This window comes from Eubalaena glacialis, chromosome 10 (genome assembly GCF_028564815.1).
Source record: "Eubalaena glacialis isolate mEubGla1 chromosome 10, mEubGla1.1.hap2.+ XY, whole genome shotgun sequence".
In the NCBI taxonomy this organism is placed as follows: Eukaryota; Metazoa; Chordata; class Mammalia; order Artiodactyla; family Balaenidae; genus Eubalaena; species Eubalaena glacialis.
In genome coordinates, this window is record NC_083725.1 from 112472244 (window position 1) to 112494251 (window position 22008).

The following is a 22008-nucleotide window of genomic DNA, read 5'->3' on the forward strand; positions in this document are numbered from 1 at the left end:
GGGGCAGAAAGGCTGGCTTGCTCCGGGCGAGGGCAGGCATGCCCGGGGAGCAGGCTTGATCCAGAATGGTCCCAGGACAGCCACACGGGCCTCAGATCTGAGGGACACCCCCAGGGTGGCATGTGTGAGGGCACCGGCTGGGGAGGGGGCTGTCCTGCTCCAGCATCCGCTGAAGGCGCCGCCGCCTCGTCCAGCGACCGGCGGTCGAGGCTGGTGGCCTCTCCACGCCTCCTTCTCTGCCGCCGCCGCCGCAGGCCCTCGCCTGTGCTCGTACCTCTTGTCCCCCTGAGCGTTCTGGTTCTGCTGGGTTCCTGGGTTTTGCAGGTCAGGGATATTGGCAAAGTCATCCTGTTCCGAAAGCCCTAAGACCAAGGATAGCACCACCATCCGGCCTTCCCTGCCAGGGGTGGGCAGCCCACCAGCCAGGGTGAAAGGAGGAGGCCCCAGGGGCGGGGGCGGGGAGGGGAAGGAGAGAGAGACAGAGACAGAGACAGAGACAAAGAGAGAGAAGAAAAAAGCGTAAGAAACTGGCCCTGCAGAAGAGAAACCAAACTTCAGCACTGTCAACAGTTGTAGAGCAGAGCAGGAGGAGGCGGGGGACAGAGGGGAGGTGTCCACGGCCTGAGACCCAGCTAGCCACGGGGAAGGGGCTGGGCAGAGGCCTGCGAGATGGCGTGTGACCGGGACGTCCCAAGGAAACACATGGGGAAGGCTGGGGGGAGTGGAGCCCAGGCCCTGGGACACGGTCCCTTTCCAAGGTTGATTCACCTCCGGCTGAACAAAGGCCAGAGGCTACTCGCTCAGACCATCTGGGCCCCTGGGAGAAGAGGGAGGGCTGTGCTGCCATCTTGCTTGGGGACCGCGCGCGTGGGTTTGGGCTCCCAGGCGGGAGGTTCTCAGAAGGTATGGAAATCCAGTGGGCACTGCACCCAGTTAAGCCCCTCATAAAGACATCTCTGGGTCCTCTGGTCAGCCAGGTGTGCTTGATGCCAGGAGGGCTCTCAGGAGCTCCCTCCCCCAGGTCCCTGGACACACGGCCCATTGGAGGAGAATGCGAGTCTCTTCTGGCATATGGCGTGCTGGCCGTCGCGGGCCTTCTCCTGCGTCCCCCTTCCTGGAGATCCGGGGAGTAACCACCGAGGCTTCTGGGGCCAGTTCAGGGGCCTCTCCTTAGAGAAGCAGTCCAGAAGTCATCGAAAGGCAAAGGCAGAAAGAGAGAAAGTGCAGGAAGCTGGCAAGGTCTGGAGACGTCCCGGCAGGACTCGAGGTAGCCTGTGTCTGCGGTGAGGACAGTCTGGAGGAGGCTGGAGGGATCCTGCTCTGAGGGAGGCTCAGTCCAGGTGGACAAAGGGTCGCCATGTGGGCAGCAGTGTGCGGCCAGAGGTCAAGGTGAGACATCTTTAGTGTGAGGCTCTCTCGGAGAATCGCTGGGCAACTGCGGGGTTGCCTGCACTTTCCGGGGGTGAAAAGTGACCCTCTGCCTCTCAAAACCATCTGAGTTCGTGGGTGTCTTCTGGGTGCTTTGCTAAGCTCCTCCAGTGTTGAGCTCTCATCTGAACAAGGGGAGAGGGATTCTTGGATGGTGCAGACATGAAAGCATGTCTCAGGAAGGGCCAAGGAAAAGATGGTAAGCCTGATGGAAGGTCTGGAGGGTGGGAGATCCTGGGTTAGGAAGTCTATGACTTCAACCACCATCCAAGAGGACAAGGTTCAGAGAGGAACCGCTAGCTATGGCTGTTTTCCAGAGAGGTTGTCAAAAAGGGAACTCTACCAGTGAGAAATGACAACCGAGGGGAGGGGCGGGGGTCCGGGGGTCTTGGAAAATGGGAGATGGCCGTGGGGTCCAAGGAGGGGCCGAAGCTAGGTGGATGCTGCCTTCTTTGTCTTTGCATCTTTGTCCTGGGCACGGTTGCTCCAGGCTGACACTTGCAGTGGCATCTAACTTTTGGGAAACAACTCCCCCACCTTCCCTCAGGACGAATCCTCATTTTCTTTGTTCCCTGCCCACCGGTACTGTTTCAGAGTTGGTAAAATTCCATTTGGCTGCTTGGGAGCTGGTTGTGCTGGAGGAAGGCAAACCCGACGAAAACAACATGTTTTTCCCGGGTTAATGCATTTTTCGGATACTCCTTTTTCTCTTCTTAAAAACAAAACGGCTCCTCTGTATAAGTTCCCGATTTGTCGTTCTCCGTGGCATCACGGGGCACAGGGGCGAGAATGAAGGGCAAGAGGTGGAGATTTGGGGGAGAAGCTAGTGGTGTTGGGAGGAGTCACATCCACGAAGCAGGAGGAATGCCTCTCCCTGCAAGGGGGGGGTGGGATCTTGGGGGGGGCCTGGTTAGCCTTCTCACCCCGACTCTCTACCTGGGCCACCAGCATTTGGGGCAAGAGAAGGGCGTCAGAAGCACGCCAGCTAAACTGTAAGGCAGGGGTCAGGGGCCGGCAAACTACAGCTGGTGGCCTGTTTTTGTACAGCCCACAAGCTAAGAATGGTTTGTACATTTTTAAAGGATTGTTTAAAAAAAAATGTGATTGAGACCACATGTGTCCCTCAGAGCCTAAATTGTTTATAATCTGGTCCTTTACAGAAAAAGTTTGCTGACCCATGCTGTGAGGGACTACAGGTGGAAGAGGTAGGGGGATGAGGTGAGCTCTGGAGGTGGCCAGCAGGTGAGGGGCACAAAAGCTGTGGTGGGCAGAAGAAGCGCAGACAAAGATGCTGGCACATGAGTGATGTTCATCAAATCTTCGCCAGCTAGAGAGGCGGGGAAGAGTGGGTACCCTGGGGCTTTCCTGCAGCTGGTTCTTTTCTTCCCAGAGCCCAAGCATAGCCCTTGCCCCCATGTGATGGCTGCTAGAATGCAAGGCAGGGGGATGGCTGTGCAGAGAGCAGCCTGCAGTCAGGAGGAGCAGAGGGTTGCAGGCTTCTGGCTGGTTCTCAGCTCTGTTCAAGCCACAGCAGAACCAATTCCCACCACTCTCCTAATCCACGCTGGTGCCACGGCATCCGTCCCAGAACAAACCGCCAGCTGGAGGCCAGGAGGCTCTGCTGGGCATCTTGTCTCATGCAGGCATCCAGCTGGATTCCCAAGGGTCCTTGGGTGGGGGAAAGCCCCAACAGATGCGCTGCCCGGTTTTGCCAAGTAGAGTCACAGGCAGCATGTCCTGCCTGGCCAGGGCCATAGGCCACTTGCATGGGTATGGGAAGCTGGCGCAGTGGGGTGTCTTCCATTGCGGTGCTCCTTCAAGGGGCAGCACTCCCGACCACGCTTTCGGGCTGGGGTCTCAGCCAGAGAGGCAGGATGCTCTGAGGACTTGTTTGCCTTCAGAATCCCCACATCTTGCCAATGAGCTGGGCCTTGACCTTGGCCTTCCCCTTCCTCCTCCCTTTCTCCTCTCCCAGGCTTAGTGTGCTGGTCTCCTGCTCCGTGAAAAGTGCTCCCAGGAAAGACCTGGGTGATGAGAATAATCCCCAGAGCCTGGAAGGAAGGTCACGTTAGGCCAGAGGAAGGAGGTGACGTCAGGGACTGAAGCCCAGGCCTGTCCTGGGCTCTGAGAGTGAGTGTAGATGCCCAGAGGGACACTAGGGAGAGGGCACCCTGGGCAGGGCTCTACCAGTGAGGGCGGGGCAAGCGGGGCGCACGGTGGGGGGCGTCGGGGGACACACACACACAGCAGAAGGGAATGGCTAAGGCCAGACACCGATGGTGTCTTGTTACTTCTCTGACCTGTACACGTGAAAGAGGGCTCTGATTCAGAAACATTTTCTAAAGCTTGGGGGAACATCGGAGGTTTGTCCTCAGGGAATGGGTCATGGCGGGAGCCAGGGAGGGAGCTGGAGGGCAGGTGGCTACAGAAGGTAGGAGAGGCAGAGGACAGGGCCCACAGCAGGGACAGGGGAAGTGGGAGGGAGGGAGGAAGTGGCAGCAGGAAGGTGAGCAGAGTTGGGTTACAGGGAAGACGGAAACTGGAGTGAAGGAGGCCAGGTTTGGGAGGAGAGGAGGAGAGAGGTCACAGGAGAACAGGGAGCGGAGGGAGGCCAGGAGAGCCTGGGACTGGCTGGGAAGGGGAGAGACAGATGCGGGGACCTCAGCAGCATCCCCTAGTGTCTCCACTGACTTTTAGGGAGGAACTTCTCCAAGCCCTGGGGGCACCGAGCGGGGCTGGGGTCCTCAGAGGGGTGGCTCAGATACAAGTCCTTCCACGGGGGGCTTTAGGCACGAGCCGCAAGCCACAGGAGGCTGGGGAGGGGGCAGTGGAGTCTGCTGGGCACCCTGCCTCGGAGATGGAGGGCTAAGAGTCGTTCTGGGCCAGCCACTCCCAAGGAGACAGGGAGGAAAGAGGCTGGGTCGGGGAGGGGGGTGGCCGGGCCACTCAAGGGGGGGACTTACAGGAAGGATTTCATGTCCAAGCCTCGGTTTCGAATCTGCCCCACCACGTGGTCCCAGCTGCCTGGGTTGGAGCGGCTGCGGCCGCCGGCCGGCCGGTACTTGGAGCCGGCCGAGGAGCCCTGCCGAGCCTGGCCCCGGCCGTAGGCCCGAGAGCTGGGGCCTGGCACCGAGGCCACGTGGGCCTGCAGCTGGCCCAGGCTCTGGCTGGTGGCGGGCTGGCTGGTCTGCCGGCCCCGCTGGTGCTGGCTCAGCGGCTGCTGCAGGCTCTGCTGCCGCATCAGAGTGCGGGGTCGCTGGCATTTCGGCTCTCCCGTGGAACTGGGGATAGACTCAAGGGTAGTGGTCGTGGACAGAGTGGAGTCCTCGAAACTTGGGCCGGGTGGAGGAGAGGAGAGAAAGGAGAAGCAGGTGAAGGGATCACAGTGGAGGAGAAAGAAGCCTAGGGCCAGGACGAGGAGGCCCCAGTACGGGGCGCGCTCTGCCGGACCTCGCCGCGCCTCCATCGGAGTTGTCGCCACTGCCGTCGTCGCCGCCACCCCCTCAGCCAGGCGGCCGCGGAGCCCCGCGCCCTCCCTGAGGCCCCCAGGCCGGTCCCGCCCAGCAGCCCCCCGCCCTGGCCCTGGCTCAGCTAGTGCCCGATACCTCCTGTCTGAGCCGGCCTCTGAGCTGGTCTGGGTGGGCCGCGGGAGCTGCGGAGGCTGCGTGGTGAAGGCAGGTCCCAGGGCCCTGCGGCTGCCTGTCATGTTGGACTGGGAGGGGGTGGAGGGCGCTGGGCCACCCCCTCCCGCCGTCTCACTGGGGGACCCCGGGAAAGTCTGCCTCTGCGTTCTAAGTACTACTGGCCTTTGGAGACGCGAGGAAATCCAGGCCAGTGCAGAGCTGGCCTAGTAATGCGTGGTGAGTCAGCGGAAGCCAACGATTCTCATGCTTTGTCCTCAGACGCTGGGGCGTGTCCTCGGGCTCCCGGACCTCTGCCCTGTGGCTGGCACTGACTCAGGGTTCAGGCTCTAGCGGAGATCTTTGCCCTCCTTCTGGGGTTCCTTGTTTCTGAGGTTTAGGGTCAATTCCCGGGATCTTGGGAATGACTCCCAGTCAGAGGAGGGGACGCAGGAAACCACTTGGCTGGCCACTTTACCACAGTTCTGACAAAGAACAGGGTAATTATCCTGTCCTCTGTGCACCTGTAAGATGGCACCTGCCTCATGGGCCACCAGCATCTCTGAAACACACTGGGAACAGGGCAAGGACAGACAGGAGACAGGACATGGCTCATCAGAGGTGGTCTGGGGTCAGAGAGACCCAGGGTTCAAAGCCCATCTCTGCCGCTTCTTAACTGTGGGACTTTGGAAAAGGGAGTCCACCTCTCAGTTTCCTCTTCTGTAAAACGGGGTAAAAATTCCTGAGTTGCCGCCATCACAGGGTTGCCATGGGGACCAATGAGGTCAGGCCCAGGGAAGCATGCTCCCTTGCCAGTGGAAGCTGCAAATGTCTCAGGAGGTGGACACAGAAGGAGTCAGAGATCCCTGGCCTCCCCAGGCAACCTGTCTGCTTTGTCTCCTGGCCAGAGATTTCAGTGCATGCAGGGCCACAGCCTCAGAGGGCCCAACCTCCACTTCTTCTGTTCCTTCCCTCCATCTTCCATTCCAGTTGTCTAGGGCAGGGGTTGGCAAGCTATGGCCTGTGGGCCGAATCTGGCCCGCCACTTGTTTTTGTAAATAAAGTTTTACTGGAATACAGCCATTGTCATTAATTTACATCCTGTCTGTGGCTGCTTTGGGGCTACAAGGGTGGGCTTGAGTAGTCATAAAAGAGACTATGTGACTTACAAAGCCTCTTCCCTATCAGGCCTTTTATAGCGATAGCTTGCCACCTCCTGGTCTAGAGCCACAGGGTAGCTGTGGTACCCCCGAGCTGCCCGAGGGAGGCCCCAGGGCCCTTGGAGCCACTTTCACCACTGCAACCAGACCTCAGCCTGGCTCACCCCCTGAGCCTATCCTGGGAATCAAAAGGACAACAGTTAGGCTGCCCCTGTGGGCTGAGAGAGAGAAAGAGAGAAGAAGAGTGAGAGCAAAAGAGGGAGAGAAAGTCAGAGAATAGTAACGAGAGAAAGAAAGAAAGAAAGAAAGAAAGAAAGAAAGAAAGAAAGAAAGAAAGAAAGAAAGAAAGAAAGAAAGAAAGAAAGAAAGAAAGAAAGAAAGAAAGAAAGAAAGAAAGAAAGAAAGAAAGAAAGAAAGAAAGAAAGAAAGAAAGAAAGAAAGAAAGAAAGAAAGAAAAGAAAGAAAGGGAAAGTAAGAAAGAAGGAAAGAAAAGAAAAGAAGGAAAGAAGGAAGGAAGGAAGAAAGAGAGAAGAGCAAAACAGGGCTTTAGCTGGGGTCTCGGAAGGAGCAGCAGCCTTGCCTGCCTCAGGCCTGGAATCAGGGCGACCACCAGGGGCAGGCGCAGGCCCGGCTGGCCAGGGAGGCCCACAGCTCCCGGGGGCCAGGCCGAGGAAGGGGGTGGACGGCACTTGGGCGGCCGCCTCCTCCTCCGTGCTTGACCTCATTTTGGTTTTCTGTCACATCCCAAATTAGTCCAACTTACAACCTCTCTGTCACAGGAAAGTAAAATCGGTGGCTCCAGGCCTGGAGCCAGTGGATGGCGCGAAGGCCTCAGCCAGCCTGGAGTCTATGACCAAAGCAACTTGGCGTGGGTGGGGCACCGGGCCTGGCTCTCTGAGTGGGTGTGGGGCTTCCTTCTGGGGTTCTCCGGAGGCTCAGTATCGGGGAGAAATCCGCTCATGCTCCCTCAGGCCAAAGCAAATGAGGTCTCAGCATGGTGGCCCTAGGTGGTCCCAATGGCAGGAACCACAGGCTTTCTAAAGAGAACCAGCCCGACCGCTAAGAAGGGGTCAGGGCTATTGGCCTTCTAATTGAGAGGCTGCTCCATTAGCTGGGAACGAGGCAGTTCTAAAAGCTGAAAATGGAACCTATATCCCAATGGGTGAGAACGGTCATAGTTCAAAGGATTTAGAGCCCGGAAGGCTCAGCTGTGGGGAAATGGAAGGTTCTAAGAGCCAAGATGAGAATAAGGCTGCCCCATGGTGGGAGGGGAGAACATACTGTCTGCTGAGAACAGGAGCCAACCCTATGTCTGCTGCTCCCAGGGAGGGACTGACTGTTTGGCCAGCTCAGATAGTTATTAAAAAGGAAACGGCTCTTCTGTCTGATGTCCAGACCACCTTCATCAGAAAAGAGAAGTTAGCTAGGGCTCAACAACCCAACCTCCAAGAACACACAATCCCAACAGCTGAGAGTGGGACCGCTCACTGACCAAGACTGGGACAGCCAATGGGGATGGCCGAGATGAGGATGAGCCAATGGGGACATCCCGGCTGCTCAGGGTTGGCTTGTGGAACAGATGGTGTCATGGTGCAAGCAAGACTGGGACAAGCCAATGGAGTCGCCTGATAGTCAAAATGAAATGGCTTAACCCCTGGGTCTAGAGCCATCTGCTGGCTGCAAGAGGGAAAGCCCGGTGGCAGATGAGTGGCAGAAAACAGGCTGAGAGTGGGCCAGCTCCCCAGGGATGGATGGTCCAATGGCTAACAACTGCAGCCTGATGCCCATGGAGGCTGAGATGGGGCGGCCAATCAAAGAGGATGGGATGACCCAAGGACTGAAATGAAGCTGCCCTGGGGGCAGAAAATGGAATGACCTGGTCACTGGCAAAGAAAGAAACTGATGGGGCAGCAGCCGGAGGCTGAGATGCACAGTGCATGGCTGAGTTAGTCGTGCCCGATGGCAAGGATGATGGGAGTCTAGTGAAGGGATGGGATGAGCCAGGGGCCGAGGACGGCACCTCTGGGGGCAGCAGCGGGCATGCCAGGGGTCCTGATGTCCACACTGGCGGGGGCAGGCCTGAGCTCACGGCTCTGGCGGCCGTGGGGCCATCACTCACTTGGACAAGTTGAGCTTCCCGGCGGCCAGGTGGCTCTGCACCATCCGCCAGCGGCCTCTCCCCGCCTTGCCACCGCTGCCCGGCTCGCTGGGGGCAGCGCCGCCGCTTCTCAAGGCGTCCTCTCCGGGTGGCAGCACCGGCGCCGGCTTCTCCCCCAGCCGGCCTTCCCGCTCCACTGCCAGCCCCGCAGCGGCGGCCACTTTGGCGCCAGCCAGGAGGGTGCCACTGGAGGCACCACGAGGCAGCCGGTCCAGAGGGGCACCGGGGGTGGCGGTGGGGGGACAGAGGGCAGGCCACACGTGGGGGTGGGGATGGGGCGGTAAGAGGGGGAAAAACAACGACAGATAAAAGGAAGAAAGAGACAGTGAGAGAGGAGGAGGAGAGAGACAGACGGACAAGAGACGACAGAGAGAGAGAGAGAGAGAGAGACATCAGCACTGCAGATGCGTCACCAGCGGAGCCTGCAGAGAGGAGAGAGGGGACCGGGCGGGCTGGGGTCGGAGAACAACGCACCACGACAGTGGAGGGGGGCCCCTCCCCACCGCCTGGGGCTGGGGCGGCGGGGGTGGGGGGAGGACAGCCACCTCCAAGTCTATCCCACAGGACAACGAAGGGTTAACGACGGAGGAAGAGCGGGCTGTCCAGGCCAGGAGGCCCCAAGGCAGGGAGAGAGAGAAAGCCGAGTTAGTCAGAGTTCATCACCACCATCACCGCCACCACCGCCACGACCACCGACCACCGACCACCGCCAGAGCAGCCAGGGCAGCAGCACACAGCAGGGAGGAGGAAGCGAGCCACACCGAGAGGGAGGGACCAAAAACGGGCAACCCCATCCTGACTGCACAGAGGGGGCCGGGGGCCACGGGGACCAGCTGGGGGCCCGGGTGTGGCCGCGGACGGGGTGCTCCTGGTGGCTAGCCCTGGGGGAGGGGACAGGGGAGGGGCAGGCAGGCGAGGGGGGTCAGGAGGGGTTGCTCGTCTCCATGGTCAGCCTGCCCATGGGGTGCGCGGGTGGGGAGGGGGGGAGGAGCAGGAGAAGTGAGGGGCCGGGTGGGATGGGGGGACGGAGGGCGTGCGCGGATACTCGGATACTCGGTACATATGATCAAACCAGGTAAAGTCACTCACTTGAGGGACAGTCGTGGGTCGCCATAAGGGGCGTAGGGTGAAATGTTTAGAATAAACTCCTTGGGAGGGTAGGAGCTCCATTTCTGCTGCACTGTGCTCTCATTGTTATTCCAAAAGTCTCTGTCTAGATCACTGGAGGGGCAGAGAGAGAGGGGAGAAAACAGGGAGATACAAGAAGAAACAAGAACCGCAAGTCCTGTGTGGGCAGAGGGGCCGGGCCCGGGGCACGGAGGGTGGGGCGGGCCGGGGTCGGCTCCTGTGAGGGGAAGAGAGGCGGGTGGCACACGCACGGGCGCACGCGCACACACACACCCGCACACGCTCCAGGGCGGGAGAAGCCGCGTGCAAGGAGGCGAGCTGCAGGCGAGCAGACTGGAGCCTCGCACCGGGAAGCTGGTGGGAGAGAGAAAGATGGTGAGAGAGGAGGGGAGGGGGAGGGGGGGCCGGGGACACGGCCTGGGGTGGGATGGCGATGGCGTGGGTAGTGGGAGGAGGACAGGGTGCTGGCATCCGGCTGGAGATTGCTGAAAGGTAGATCAGACCCTGCTGCCCACGTGCTGGGCCTCAGTCTCCCTGCCTGTCGAACCCGAAGGCTGGCTGTAGCCGCTGAGCCATCCACTCTCCCATGCCGGGGTTGAGGCCCCAGTTCTGGAAGACCGGAAGTTCTCTCCCCTTCCAGCTACCTAACGGAGCCACTCTTGGGACAGGCCCAGCTCCCTGCCAGTCTCTCCTCCTCCCACTGGCCTGAGGTCCCCCGGCCTCCTCTGTTCTCTCCCGGCCTCGGGAAAGCCTGGGATGCAGCCTTCACAGGAGATTGGCCAGATCTCAGCTGAACTGAAGGCACTCTCTGCTCATTGCAAAAGTGGTGGCTGGGTCACACCAGCAAAGGGAAGCGTCTCCAGGCCTCTGACCTGGTGGCTGTCGGCAGGTCACGGAAGGGCCCTTCACGTGGAGGCCTGGGCCTGTGCAGAGGAAGCCTGCCCTTCTCTGGGGGGACTGATGGGCAGACTCAGCCTCCAGCCCTTGGCATGTACCTGGCCTGCCCCTGTCCCTTTCCAAACTGGAGCTGCTGGGTCTGGAAGGGAACGTGTACCCCAGCCTCCCCACCCCCTCCTGTTCTGAGACACGTCCTACCGAAGAAGCAGGTATGCTAGAAGCACAGAGAAGGCAGGGACCTCCACTGGAGGAGGGCAACAGAAGCCTCAGCAGAAGGCATGGCCTGGACACCCCAGGAGTTGAGGACCAGGGGCTTCACCAGCTCGTCAGGCTCCTGGGACCCCGAAGAGCAGAACTGGGAGCACAGGGAGAGGAGGGCAACTCCCAGGCCAAAGGAACATTCCAGAAAGGAGCCACGCCTGAGCCCTCAGGAATGCGTCTACGGGAAGGGGCTCGGGGAGGAGCGTCAGGGGTGGGCCTGGCGTGTGCTGAGGCCATGCCACTGCTCAAGGCCGAGGTGAGAGCCCTGCTGGGGGGAGGGCGGTGTCGGGAGGCACACCCCCTGAGGATGGAGGAAACGTGTTCTTGGGGGACCTGCTTCTCCCCCACGCCACCCCCAGAGTTTGACCTCAACCTTGGTTCTCAGCCTTAGACTCGGGAACAAAGGAGAGAAAGAGGGAGAGAAGCTGAGCCGTCCCCCCAGGCCAGGAGGAGAGAGTGGCCCTGGCCTGAGGGTGCGCAGGGCCCCCTTGGGCCTCCCTGGTGTGGTCAGTCTCTGCCAGTCCAGCGAGCACCTTGGAAACATCTCACAGGAGACTCTGTGCACAGGGTCCAAGGCCAAAGCCCTGAGCCAGCTCACAGGGGCAGTGGGCGCTGGAGGTGGGAGAGGCAGAACAGTCCACTGGGATGGAACCCTACTGGGGGGGGGTCTCCCTGGGGATGCTCCCTCCACAGAAGAGCCTATTCCCTATTCCCACCAGAGACATCCTTTGGCCCCCTCCCCTAGTGTAACAGAGAGATGGAGCAGTTGGAAGGCCTCTCTCCCCCTGCTCCCTCCAGATCTCCAAAATCGAGGGCCATCCAACCCTAGGTCCTGGAGAGAAAGATCCACCCAGGGTCATCACTGCCAGGCTGGTCTCCCACCCTGTGCTCCAAGGAGCTCCAGGGTCCCTTGGGTTGTGTGCTGCAGTACCAGAAAAGAGGATCTTTAATTAAAGAAGTTTATGAAACACTGATTCCTGTACTGCAGGACTTCTCAGAGCCTTTAATGTGCCAATGAATATCAGTGTTTCCCAAACTTAGTTGGCCATGGAACCCTTGATTCATGGGATCACTATTAATCTTTTATGGGGCACAAGTGCTCTGAGGAACACAGTTTGAGAAACACTATTAAAGAATGCAGCTTCCCAGAATCCTTGATAACACGATCCTTTTGGAGGAGGTCCTAAGCCCAGAGGGAGATTGTGCAGCAGGTAAACCCTGCTTCCTGCCACTCGACTGGCTTTGGGCCCAGGCAAGAGGCAAAGGCCTAGGAACCTGGGGGCATGTAGACAAGAAAGGTGGCTTCCTTCCCTCGGGGCAGAGGGTCTGAGAGCTCAGCAGGGTGGGAGGGGGCAGGGACTGCAGGGCCACAGAGAGGCAGGGGACGACCCACTGTTGCCCTCACTTTGCCTTAGAGAGCCTGCAGAGCCTGCTCCCCGCCCCACTGCCCCCTCTCCACTTCTCTTGTGGGCCCTTTTTAGGTCTATCTAGTACACACACAGCCTTATGCAGGAAGCTGATGGTCAGCTGGCAGAGACAGGCTCTCTGGCCCAGACCGTGGCTGCAAACTCGGTTAGAGGCCTGGCCTGGAGGTGGCAGGTGCCGGGCTGGCCCCGTGCTCCCGCCATGTGGTCCCTCCCCTCTTCAGAAAGCCTGGGGCCTGGGCTCTGCAACAGCCCCTGAGACCTGCCAGCTCTCTTCAGGCTTTGAAGACTGGAGAGCGTGCAACCAAACCCAGCTTCAAAGGCTCCCCGCAGCCTCCTCCCAAGCCCAACCTCGGCCTGGCCCACCCCTTCACTTACCCGCCCCCCAACAGACACACACCCACAGCTTCTGCGAAGGCCCCAAAGGGTCAGAGCAAGAGATGAAAAAAGAGGAGGGGGGCCGAGGAGGGGCAGGGAGGGAGCCCTCAGGAGAAGGGGAGAGGAAGGAGGGAAGTAGGAAGAGAGGAAGATGGACCAGGGGAAGGGCAGGAGGGAAGGCGTGGGCAGGCGCTGCTGGGGCCTTGAGTTGAAGGAGGAAGGGTGGGGCAGGGAGGGCTGGGGGAGGCCCTGCTTCCAGGCGGAGCCCTTGGCTGGCAGGCTAAGATGGAGGGGCATCCAGCAGCCTCCCCGTGAAGGCCTAGGCCAAGAAGCAGAGAGGAAAGGGCCAGGCCACTGGCCAAAGGGTACAGAGCCCTCTAGGGAGAGCCCCACCCCTACAGCCCTGTTCCCAGAGCCCCCAACCAGGTGAGAACCTTCTCCCACTGTCTCCCAGTGACCCTCAGCAGGGGTCTGCAGGTGGTCTGCAGTGCAAGGCAGATCTGCCGACTTGAAGACGGATCTCAGAGCCAAATGAGGAAACCGGGGCGAGCCAGAGGCAGCAAGATGTGCAGGGGGGACCGGGCGTGACAGGGGAGGGGAGAGTCTCTCCCCATCGTTTTGCTTTCCCTGAGCAGACCAACACTGGGTCCTGCTGGGGTCCCCAGGGTTTTTGTCCGTCCTTCTTCCAGGTTACCCTCAGAACATTGGTGGGGTCTGAGGAAAGAGTCTGAACCGCCACCACCCCAGCCCCAGGGCTGGGGGAGGAGCTTGGAGGTGCAGGGGAGTTAGGCGGGGCTTGGGGACAGCGCGTGTGTGTGATGTGAGGGTTGGAAGGAGGAAGCAGCACCCGGGGTTGAGGGAAGAGGCAGACGGTGCTGGGAGCGAGAGCAGCCAGAACACGGGGCTGGGCGCCCTGGAACACTGTGAGGGTCTGGGAGGCACAGGCAGAAAAGGCGGAGCCCTGGGCCCCCCTGGGGTGCTGGGAGTGCGTGTACGGGACTGGGCTGGGGAGAGAGCAAGGCACTAGGTTGTGAGAGGGAAACTGAATGTGTGTGTGGCCAGATCTGGGGGGGTGGTCCTCCCACTTGGGCTGCCTGCGTGCCCCACCCCAAACTCGAAGCCTAGCACCTACTTGATGGCCTTCTTCTCACTGCGCCCACGCCCTGAGTCTGGCGTGCCCACCGTCTCCAAGGAGTTCTTGTAGCGTTTGCCCTGTGGAGACAGCACCAGGGTCACTCCTGGGAGACAGGGCTGGACTCTCCCTGCCCCCCCAGAACGGGGCCCTGGGGGGAGGGGAGTACACTGGAGCCCAGCCTCGGCAACAAGGCCTGGGGCCAATGTGTGAGGGTGTCACCACCTTGGGGTGGCAGCCCTATCAACCCCTGATCCCTGGTGGGCAACTCCTGGGCCCCATCAGGCTCTAGGACTTGGCCCGCCCTCTTGACCTGCACCCCATCCCTGACCCCTAGGGATGAGGTCCCTCCCATCTGCCTGTCTCCTGGGGCTCTGGCTCGGCTCCCAGAAGCATATCTCCCTCTGCCGTGGACAGACGGCTCTCAGGCGCCTGGCCAAGTCCCACTGGCCACGTCACTGCCCCCAGATGGTGGGGTGGCATCCTGCAGGGCAAGGTTGGCAGTGGCCAGTGACGTGAGTGGCAGGGGCGGGGAGAGGGCCCGTGCCCAGTCCTGCAGGGGCCATATCCGTCACTGTCTGGGGGCTCCCTGGGGTCCCTTCTGCCTTGGGCCCGTGAGGCAGGGCAGGGCCTGAGCACGCTCCTTCACAGGAAGGCAGCCTTGGGAAGCGAGGCTGCCCACTGACGCTGGGGCCGGGGCAGCCTGGCTCTTCCTCAACCAGCTCGAGGGGAGGGAGGGGCAGGGCAGGATGACGGGGTGGGCGTGCCAGGTCCCCTGGCTAGAGGAAGGGCTGTAGCGGTGACAGGGCCTGCTGCCAGGAAGGTGAGCACCATTCACCTTTTCGGTTTGGGTTTCTAAATTTAGCTCACGCAGAGCCCGGCACCATTAACATTCCTGGCTGCCACCAAGTGTCCTCACGCACACTCAGGGGCCACGGGCCTGGGCGGGGGAGCGGGGCTGTGCAGGGGCCGAAGCTGTCACCCACTGGGCACTGGCCTGCCCCTGCCCAGCCGAGTGGGGTCGGGGACACACACACACACACACACACACGCACACGCACACGCACACGCACACGCAGGCACACATTTCTCCAACATCCCGTCATGTGAGCCAAGACCACAGCCACAACAGTCAATTATTGCATCCTCCCTAAAACAAAATAAAAGCCGCACAGCCGCATTCCCCGATGCTCCTGCCAGCTGCAGCCCCTTCCGGGGACTGGAGCCGCCTGTTTAGGGAGAACAACAGCGGAGCTCCCAGGAAGGGGGCGGAGGTGGGGGGAGGGCCCTCATGCCACCTCCAGTACCCCTATGTCTCAGGGGTGCCAGGGTCCTGTCCCAGCAGTGCCCCACATTCTCCATGTCACCTTGCTCATGTCCCTTGCCCTCTCCAGCCTCCCTTTCCCCTCCTGTCTGAAGTGGTGTGATGTCACTGGATCAGCCCTGGGTCCCTCACCCTTCAAGCTTCTCATCACAGATATTATTATTATTATTACTCTGCTTACCTACTTCAGCCCCCACCCCTGGGAACGTAGTCCCCAATGGCAGGGACTGAATGGGCTCTGGTACTTGGTGTGGAACCTGGTACCCGGCAGTTCCCCAAATCCATTAACTGGAAGCCCCACCCACCCAGGGGTCCAAGCCTCAGGCCGTTGCCTCTGAGCCAGAACTTTAAGAGTTAAAAAACAGAGCTGCTGGATCCCCTGGGTCCACAAAAGCTGCCCTCTCTCAGCTCAACTCCGGTCCCTCCCATCATTACCCAGAAGTTCAAATCCCAAACAATTCCTAGTTCCAACTGGGAAGATCAGGAGCCTGGAGCCCCTCCCTGGTGGCCAAGGGCCCTTCTTGGGCAGGACCCTCAGGGAGGAGCCCCGCCCCCCGTTCTCCAGTAGTTGCGGCAGCGGCAGCGTGGGGCAGGGAGCCCCTGCTGCGAGCCCCCCCGCACCCCCCATCCCACCCCTCACCCCTTCTCCTCTTTCTTCCTAGTCTTCAGGAAACTTGCTCTGGTCAGCACCCTCTTCGAAGGCTGGTCCGTTGCCCCTTCCCCAAGGCCCGGCACCTGGTTCACCCAGGGTGTTCTGGGAGCTTCTGCCTGTCCCTCTTCCTTCCAAAGCTCAGAGAGGCTTCCCCTCCAGCTGCAAGGACCCCTTTGCAGAGGAGCTGGGGCACATGGGGGACAGAAACCAGGGCAGGACTTGCCTTGGGGGTTCAGGGGGAAGTTAATGGGGCAACGATAGGAACCCCAGGTGGGGTCCAGGAGACATAAAACAGCTCCAAAGGAGCCCAATCCCCCAAGCCTGCTTATCAGGGAGGGGGTTGGCCAGGCTGATCCGGAAAAAGCCAGTTGGAGATTAAGGAAGTTATTAATGTTTGGAAATGGGATCTGAGCTGTCAGGTGTCACGTCACTGCTGTTGAGGGGACAGGCAGGCAAGGAGAGCCCAGCAACCGTGCAGGGGGAGCATTTTAAAGCCCCTTCCATGGAGCATGGAGACAGCCTGGACAAAAAGCCCCCTGGCTTCTGAGACCAGGGGTTGGAAGTGGGTGGCAGGATTGGGGGGGGGGGTCCTAGGCAAAGTAACGTTCTATCAGCAGCTCAGAGGAGCAAGTCAAGAGGGACATACTGTGGTCTGGACCCCTGAGGAAGTTCTGGCTGGAGGCTGGGAGGAGGGGCTGGGCCAGGGAAGGTTCTGCAGTTCTCAGCTTCCCAAGGCACTTACTGCACTGACAGCCCCCCACCTGCTACAAAAGCTGTCAGCTCTGAACTCCTGTCTCCAGGTGAGTGGGGGCAGGGCTCTCAACAAACACAGAGAAACACACACACACACACACACACACACTGCAGCACTTACGTGGGGATCTGATGAGATGATCCACATCCCACCATACAGGGCTGAACAGACACACACACACACACACACACACACACACACACTGTACCAATGCCCTCAAAGTCGACACCCTTAGCACAAAAGACCCCCACTCAAGGTCACCAGCAGCGCCTGTTCATACAACCCTCCCCTGCCTTCAAATACAGGCAGACAGACAGCCGAACGGGCCTGCAACGAGACGCACAGGGCTGCAGTGCATGCTCAGCCACTCCCAAGCCTCTGAGGACATTCACACACACAAGCACGTGGCCAAGCCCCCTCCTCCACCTCCCCTGAAATTCTGAGACAGACATAGAGACAGGAAATCCAGGAACAATGCAGGGCAGCCAGTCTGGCACCTGCATGCAAGGAGTGGGCCCGAGTCACACACACACTCGCACACACTCACACTTGGGGCAGGGCTGGCCTTCTCCCCGGCTCCTCTCCAGGGAAAGGAGCTGCCTGAAGCTGAACATCCCGGGATGAAGAATCACACTCCCATTTCCCGGGGTTTGCCTTTCCTGAAGGAAGCACGTTGGGTTATGGGCCTCTTGGGCCCTCCCCAGGAGCATCTGCCCCTTCTCTTCTTTAGGACTAAGGCACTGAGCCCCCGCCTACACAGCACCCATGGCCACAGCCCTTCCCCCCACCGCGCCCCCCACCCCTCTGTGGCCGGGCAGGGAGAGAATGGGGCTCCCAGATGTGGCACCCTGCCCTCACTCCCACCATTCTCAATCTGGGGCATGGAAGGTGCCTGCCAGGGACCCTTCTTCACCTAAGCCCGGAAAGGCCCCACACCTGGGACACCTCTGGGCCCACCTTCGGGGGTCCCCCCTGCAGTCCCCAAAGTCCCCATCGCACTTCTAAGCTGGGGCAGCAGGATGGGGGATGAGTAGGGTTCTCGAGGCTCAGCCCTACTCCGGGAGCTGCCGGGGCGCAGGGAGGGCGGCTCAGCCCGGCTCCTCCTCCCGGCGCCCTCCGGTGATGAATGTCCCTCCTGATGGTCTCGTTACTTACTGATGGCCTAATCCTGCTCGTTAATTTCCCAGCCCTTGTTAAAAATGAAAAGAAGCCGTTTGTGCTTGTACAAACCCCCAGAACCAGGATGGATGTGCGGGAGCGGGGCGGGGGTGGGGGGGTGGGGCGCGGGTCAGACGGAGCCTCCTCATTGGACAGGGACCCGGCTCGGCCACGCCCAGCCCTGTGCTGGGGGCCGCGGGCGGAGGGGAGGGGGCGCTCGGCGCTATGTGGGAGGGGGCCTCGATTCTCAGTCTGCGCGTGCGTGCGTGTGGTGTGAGTTTCCACGGAAGTGTGCCGATGTGGGGAAGTGGGTCATCTGCGCGCGCCCTTGAGAGCGTTCACGAGCCTGTAATTGAGGGTGGGGTGGGGCGCAGGGCCAGGCCCCGTCCCCAGGGCCCTTGGGAGCCTCACCAGTTTGCGCTGACACCAGTGGCAGAGGCCGCAGAGGACGACAGTGACGCTAAGGCTGACGGTGATGATGGCAGAGACCAGCAGGACATCGCGGGTGGGCGCCCCTGGAGAGGACACACACAAGTCAGACCCTCACTGGCCAGAGCCAGCTACCCTCCCTCAGCCCAGAGCCCCCCAGAACAACCACCCTACCCACACTGGGAGCTCTGCGCCCCAAGTTCTACTCCCAGCTCTGCCTTGCTGGCTGACCTTGGGAAGTCTCTTCCTCTCTCTGCATCTCACTTTCCTCATCTGTAAAATGGGAGTCTCCGGCAGGTCTCTCCCAGTCCCTCACTGCACGAGCCCTGCATGGGATCCTCACCATCCCCCAAACTTCACACCCTCGAAGGGAGAGGCCAAGTGTGCCCTTGGACTAGCCAGGCCTCACCCACTGGGCTTTCAAATGCCTCTAAAAGAGCCACCGCTTCTGCGTGGCATGCTTCCACCACCACCCCCCCCACATACCCGGAGCCACAACTCCAGCCGAATTTGCCCAAAGCGTTAGTTCCCATAGTCCCTCTGAGGACATCTGCCCCACAGGCACCGACAGACCCTCTTAAGTGTTGCCCAAGACTCAACAGCTACATGTATAGTCAAAGAGGGAATCTCTGGAACCTTCTGACCCATCCTCATCCCCTTTAGCTCAGCTTTTCTTGGGCTGCAAGTCCACCCAACTGGCCTCTGCACACCCCGTCCTCCCATGCCCTAGCCCCTGAGCTCGCCTCCAGTCCTCCCACCCCATCGGCTCAGCCCCGCCTTTGTTGGCTGGCAATGTCCTAAATGTTCCCAGGGGCTGCCCCACAGCTTCCATTCTAACAGCTCAGGGGTCCTATGCTTTAGGAGTGGAAACCTTTATGGACTTGCCCTGGGAGCAAAACCCTGCGTTTCTGTGCAAATCCCACCACTTGCTAGCTGTGTGGCTTTAGTCACCTAACAGCTCAGTTTTCTCCCCCTGTAAATGCGGATTAAACCTCCTCCCTCCCTCCTCACAGGTGGCTGTAAACACGAGCCCAAAGCAAATGTAAGGAAGGCAAAACTTGACCAGAAGTTGTCATGTGGGGGAGTGAGTCGACAGAGACCGGCATAGATCACACGTGCTCTGTAAATATGTGTACGCGGGGATGCGTCTTAAAGTCAAGGAGACGCTGTTTATTTACAGAGGAGCCTGCTTAGGCTTTTCGGTTTCGGCGATGGTGGTAATTAAGAGTTGACAAGATCTGTCCGGTCCTGGTTCCTGCGGTTTTAGCTTCTGGGCGTCCGGTGTCTCATGCTTTGCTGCGGGGCCTCATGAAGGAGGGCCAGGCGGTCATCCCCTGTTCTCAGGGCCCTCGGGCCGCCTCCCACCACTACTCCAGTGCCCTGGGCAGCCGGTCTGCTGCCCGCTCTCCCCAGAATCCTGCTTGGGCCCCACCCCTCCCTCCCCAACCTCCGGAGCCTCCGAGCTGTGGGAAAAAGCCACCCTTGCTGGGCACCTGCCAGGCCAACTAAGCTTCCTCCCATCCCAGGTCCACAGCCTCGGTCCCCACGAAGCCACTGCACCAGTTCACTGTCAACCTCAGGGCCCGCAGCACCAGGGAGCTCTGATCTGGACAGTCCACAGACACCGAGGAACTTGTCCTGCCTTTCCTTCCCTTGGGTGGAGGAGCACAGCTTTGCAAGGCTGGAGGGGCCACATCTGTCACAGTTCTCAGGCCACATGGGAGGCCTCCATCTTTAACCTCCAGGCTTCTGGGGGTGGGGCGGTGCATAATACCACAGGGCACACCACCAGGGCCCCCAGACCCAGGCCTGTGGTGAAGAGGTGTGCGAACATACCTTCCGAGAATGGGGCCGGCGCTTTTTCCAGCTCTCTTCATGGAAGCTGCCCCTGCCCCACGGGGAGGGTCTGGGGGGTGGGGCGCTATGTGGGCTGGGGGAGCAGACCTTCCTTTGTTGAACTCACTTTTAAATAAAGTAAATTCCATTCTTGGGCTGAGCTTTCTTCAGCCACTGTCTATTAAGAACCTACCATGAGGCACAGGGAACAGGTGAGAATTCAGCTAATTATTTCTTAGCACGCCAGGTGTCCTAGAACCAGGGAGTGGCAGAGCACCCAGGCTGAGGCTCAAGAAAACACCCAAAATACCTGAGAGAAGACCTGTAATTGTGTGACTACAGCCTCTGCTTCTCAATAGCTGTGTGGCCTTGAATAAGTGTCTTAACCTCTCAGTGTCTCCACTTTCTCCTTTATAAAGTGAAGATAGGGGATTTCCCTGGCGGTCCAGTGGTTAAGAAGCTTCCACTGCAGGGGGCACGGGTTTGATCCCTGGGTGGGGAACTAAGATCCTGCATGCCGCGCGGCACGGCCAAAAATGAAAAAATAAAAAAATAGGGACTTCCCTGGTGGCGCAGTGGTTAAAACTCCGCCTGCCAGTGCAGAGGACACAGGTTCGAGCCCTGGTCCGGGAAGATCCCACATGCCGCGGAGCAGCTAAGCCCGTGCGCCACAACTACTGAGCCTGCGCTCTAGAGCCCGAAAGCCACAACTACTGAAGCTCGCACGCCTAGAGCCCGTGCTCCGCAACAAGAGAAGCCACCGCAGTGAGAAGCCCCCGCACCACAACGAAGAGTAGCTCCCCATCCCCGACCCCCCGCTCGCCGCAGCTAGAGGAAGCCCACACGCAGCAACGGAGACCCAACGCAGCCAAAAATAAATAAATAAAATATAAATAAATTTATAAAAATAAATAAATAAAAAACCCTACATTAAAAAAAAAAATAAAGTGAAGATAATAATGGCACCCACCCCGTGGTAGTACTCAGTAGATACGGATTATTATTAAGGTTGTTGGGTTAGTTCCCTCTCAGGTGTACAGAGGGCTCTGGAAACACAGATGAAGAAGTGGTTGCTGGACTAGGGAGCTATCTGGGAAGGCTTTCCTGAGGAGGTGGTATTCAGTGTGGTCTGGGAGAGGGATGTGAGGTGAGGATAGGACAATCTGGGCAGAGGGAACGGCAAGAGCAAAGGCATGAGAGGGGAAGAAGGGTCAGGCATGTTGCTTGAGGAGTTGGACTAGGTTATGGGGAGTGAAGTGGCGAAGACCAGGCTGGGAATGAGCGCAGGGCCTGATGGCGAGGGGCTTTGTCTTCCAGACCAAGGGGCTTCCCGCGTTTGTAGGCCGTAGGAGCCATGGAAGGTTTTCGAGCAGGGGAGGGGCAGGATCAGAGGTGGAGTCAGCGAGCTCACGAGCTGGGAGCTGTGGCAGGAGGTCAGAGTCCAGATGATTCCTCTGCCCTCGTGCCCTTTCTGCATGCACCCTCCCCCAAGTATCTCCGGCCATGGGGCAATTCTCCAAGGAATTACCTCCCTGGAGCCTCTTCCTCTCTTTGCCAAACAAGGTCCTTATCAAAACCTGCTCCTCAACCCCTGCTCTAGGCTGGAGAGCCCCTGAGGACAGAGGCTGTCAATCCCCAAAGCCAGTGGTCCCTCTGAATGGTCCCCAGAGACCCAGGGAATGCCCATCTTAAGCAATTAGTATTCTGCGGGCATGGAGAATGAGCCCTGGGCTTGGAGTCTAGGAGAATGAGGCTGAGGCCTTATTCTGGCCACTAACCAGCTGTGTGGCCACGAGCAAGGCACTCGACCTCTTGGAATCGGTGCCTTCATGTGTGGAGAGCTGATCCTTCCTCACTCGGATGAGGAGCAGGTGTTCTAGGTGTTCCACATGCAGCAGCAAATTCGTCTTCACAACAATAACTGAGGTGAGCATTAAGATCGTCCCCATCTTACAGATGGGGAAACTGAGGTACGGAGGGGTCAAGTACTCTGTCCAAGGTCATTCAGCTAGTAGGCGGTGGAGCCAGGGTTCGAACCCAGGCAGTCTGACTCACAGTCTACACTCTTTGTCTTGACATCACATCCACTACAGAGGCGAGTGGTCAGTGGTTTTCCAGGTGTGTTCTTTGGAACACCTAGGGTTCCCAGGAATTTCTCAGGGGCCACAGAGATGGATGCTGATTAGATGAGGCTGTGTCCCCTCAAGCCCTGTTCAACCAAAGCAGCATGGTTTCCCTGTTTCACATCTTGGGCTCCCACAGAAAGTTC

At 59.5% G+C, this 22008-nt stretch overlaps 1 protein-coding gene across 7 annotated transcripts in view; it reads right to left on the bottom strand.

Moving 5' to 3' along the window:
* Window positions 1-22008, bottom strand: part of SYT7 (synaptotagmin 7) — a 59349-nt gene that overhangs the window by 16992 nt on the left and 20349 nt on the right. The window contains exons 2-7 of one of the 7 annotated variants that reach the window (XM_061201847.1): window positions 17886-17989; window positions 13587-13666; window positions 9456-9587; window positions 8328-8552; window positions 4392-4760; window positions 275-397 (exon numbers count right to left, since the gene is read on the bottom strand). In XM_061201847.1, coding sequence (XP_061057830.1) covers window positions 275-397; window positions 4392-4760; window positions 8328-8552; window positions 9456-9587; window positions 13587-13666; window positions 17886-17989 — 1033 coding nt within the window. Of the gene's footprint in view, window positions 1-274; window positions 398-4391; window positions 4961-8327; window positions 8553-9455; window positions 9588-13586; window positions 13667-17885; window positions 17990-22008 lie in introns of those variants that run through there. The other 6 variants (XM_061201841.1, XM_061201843.1, XM_061201842.1 and 3 more) reach the window with 6 other exon arrangements.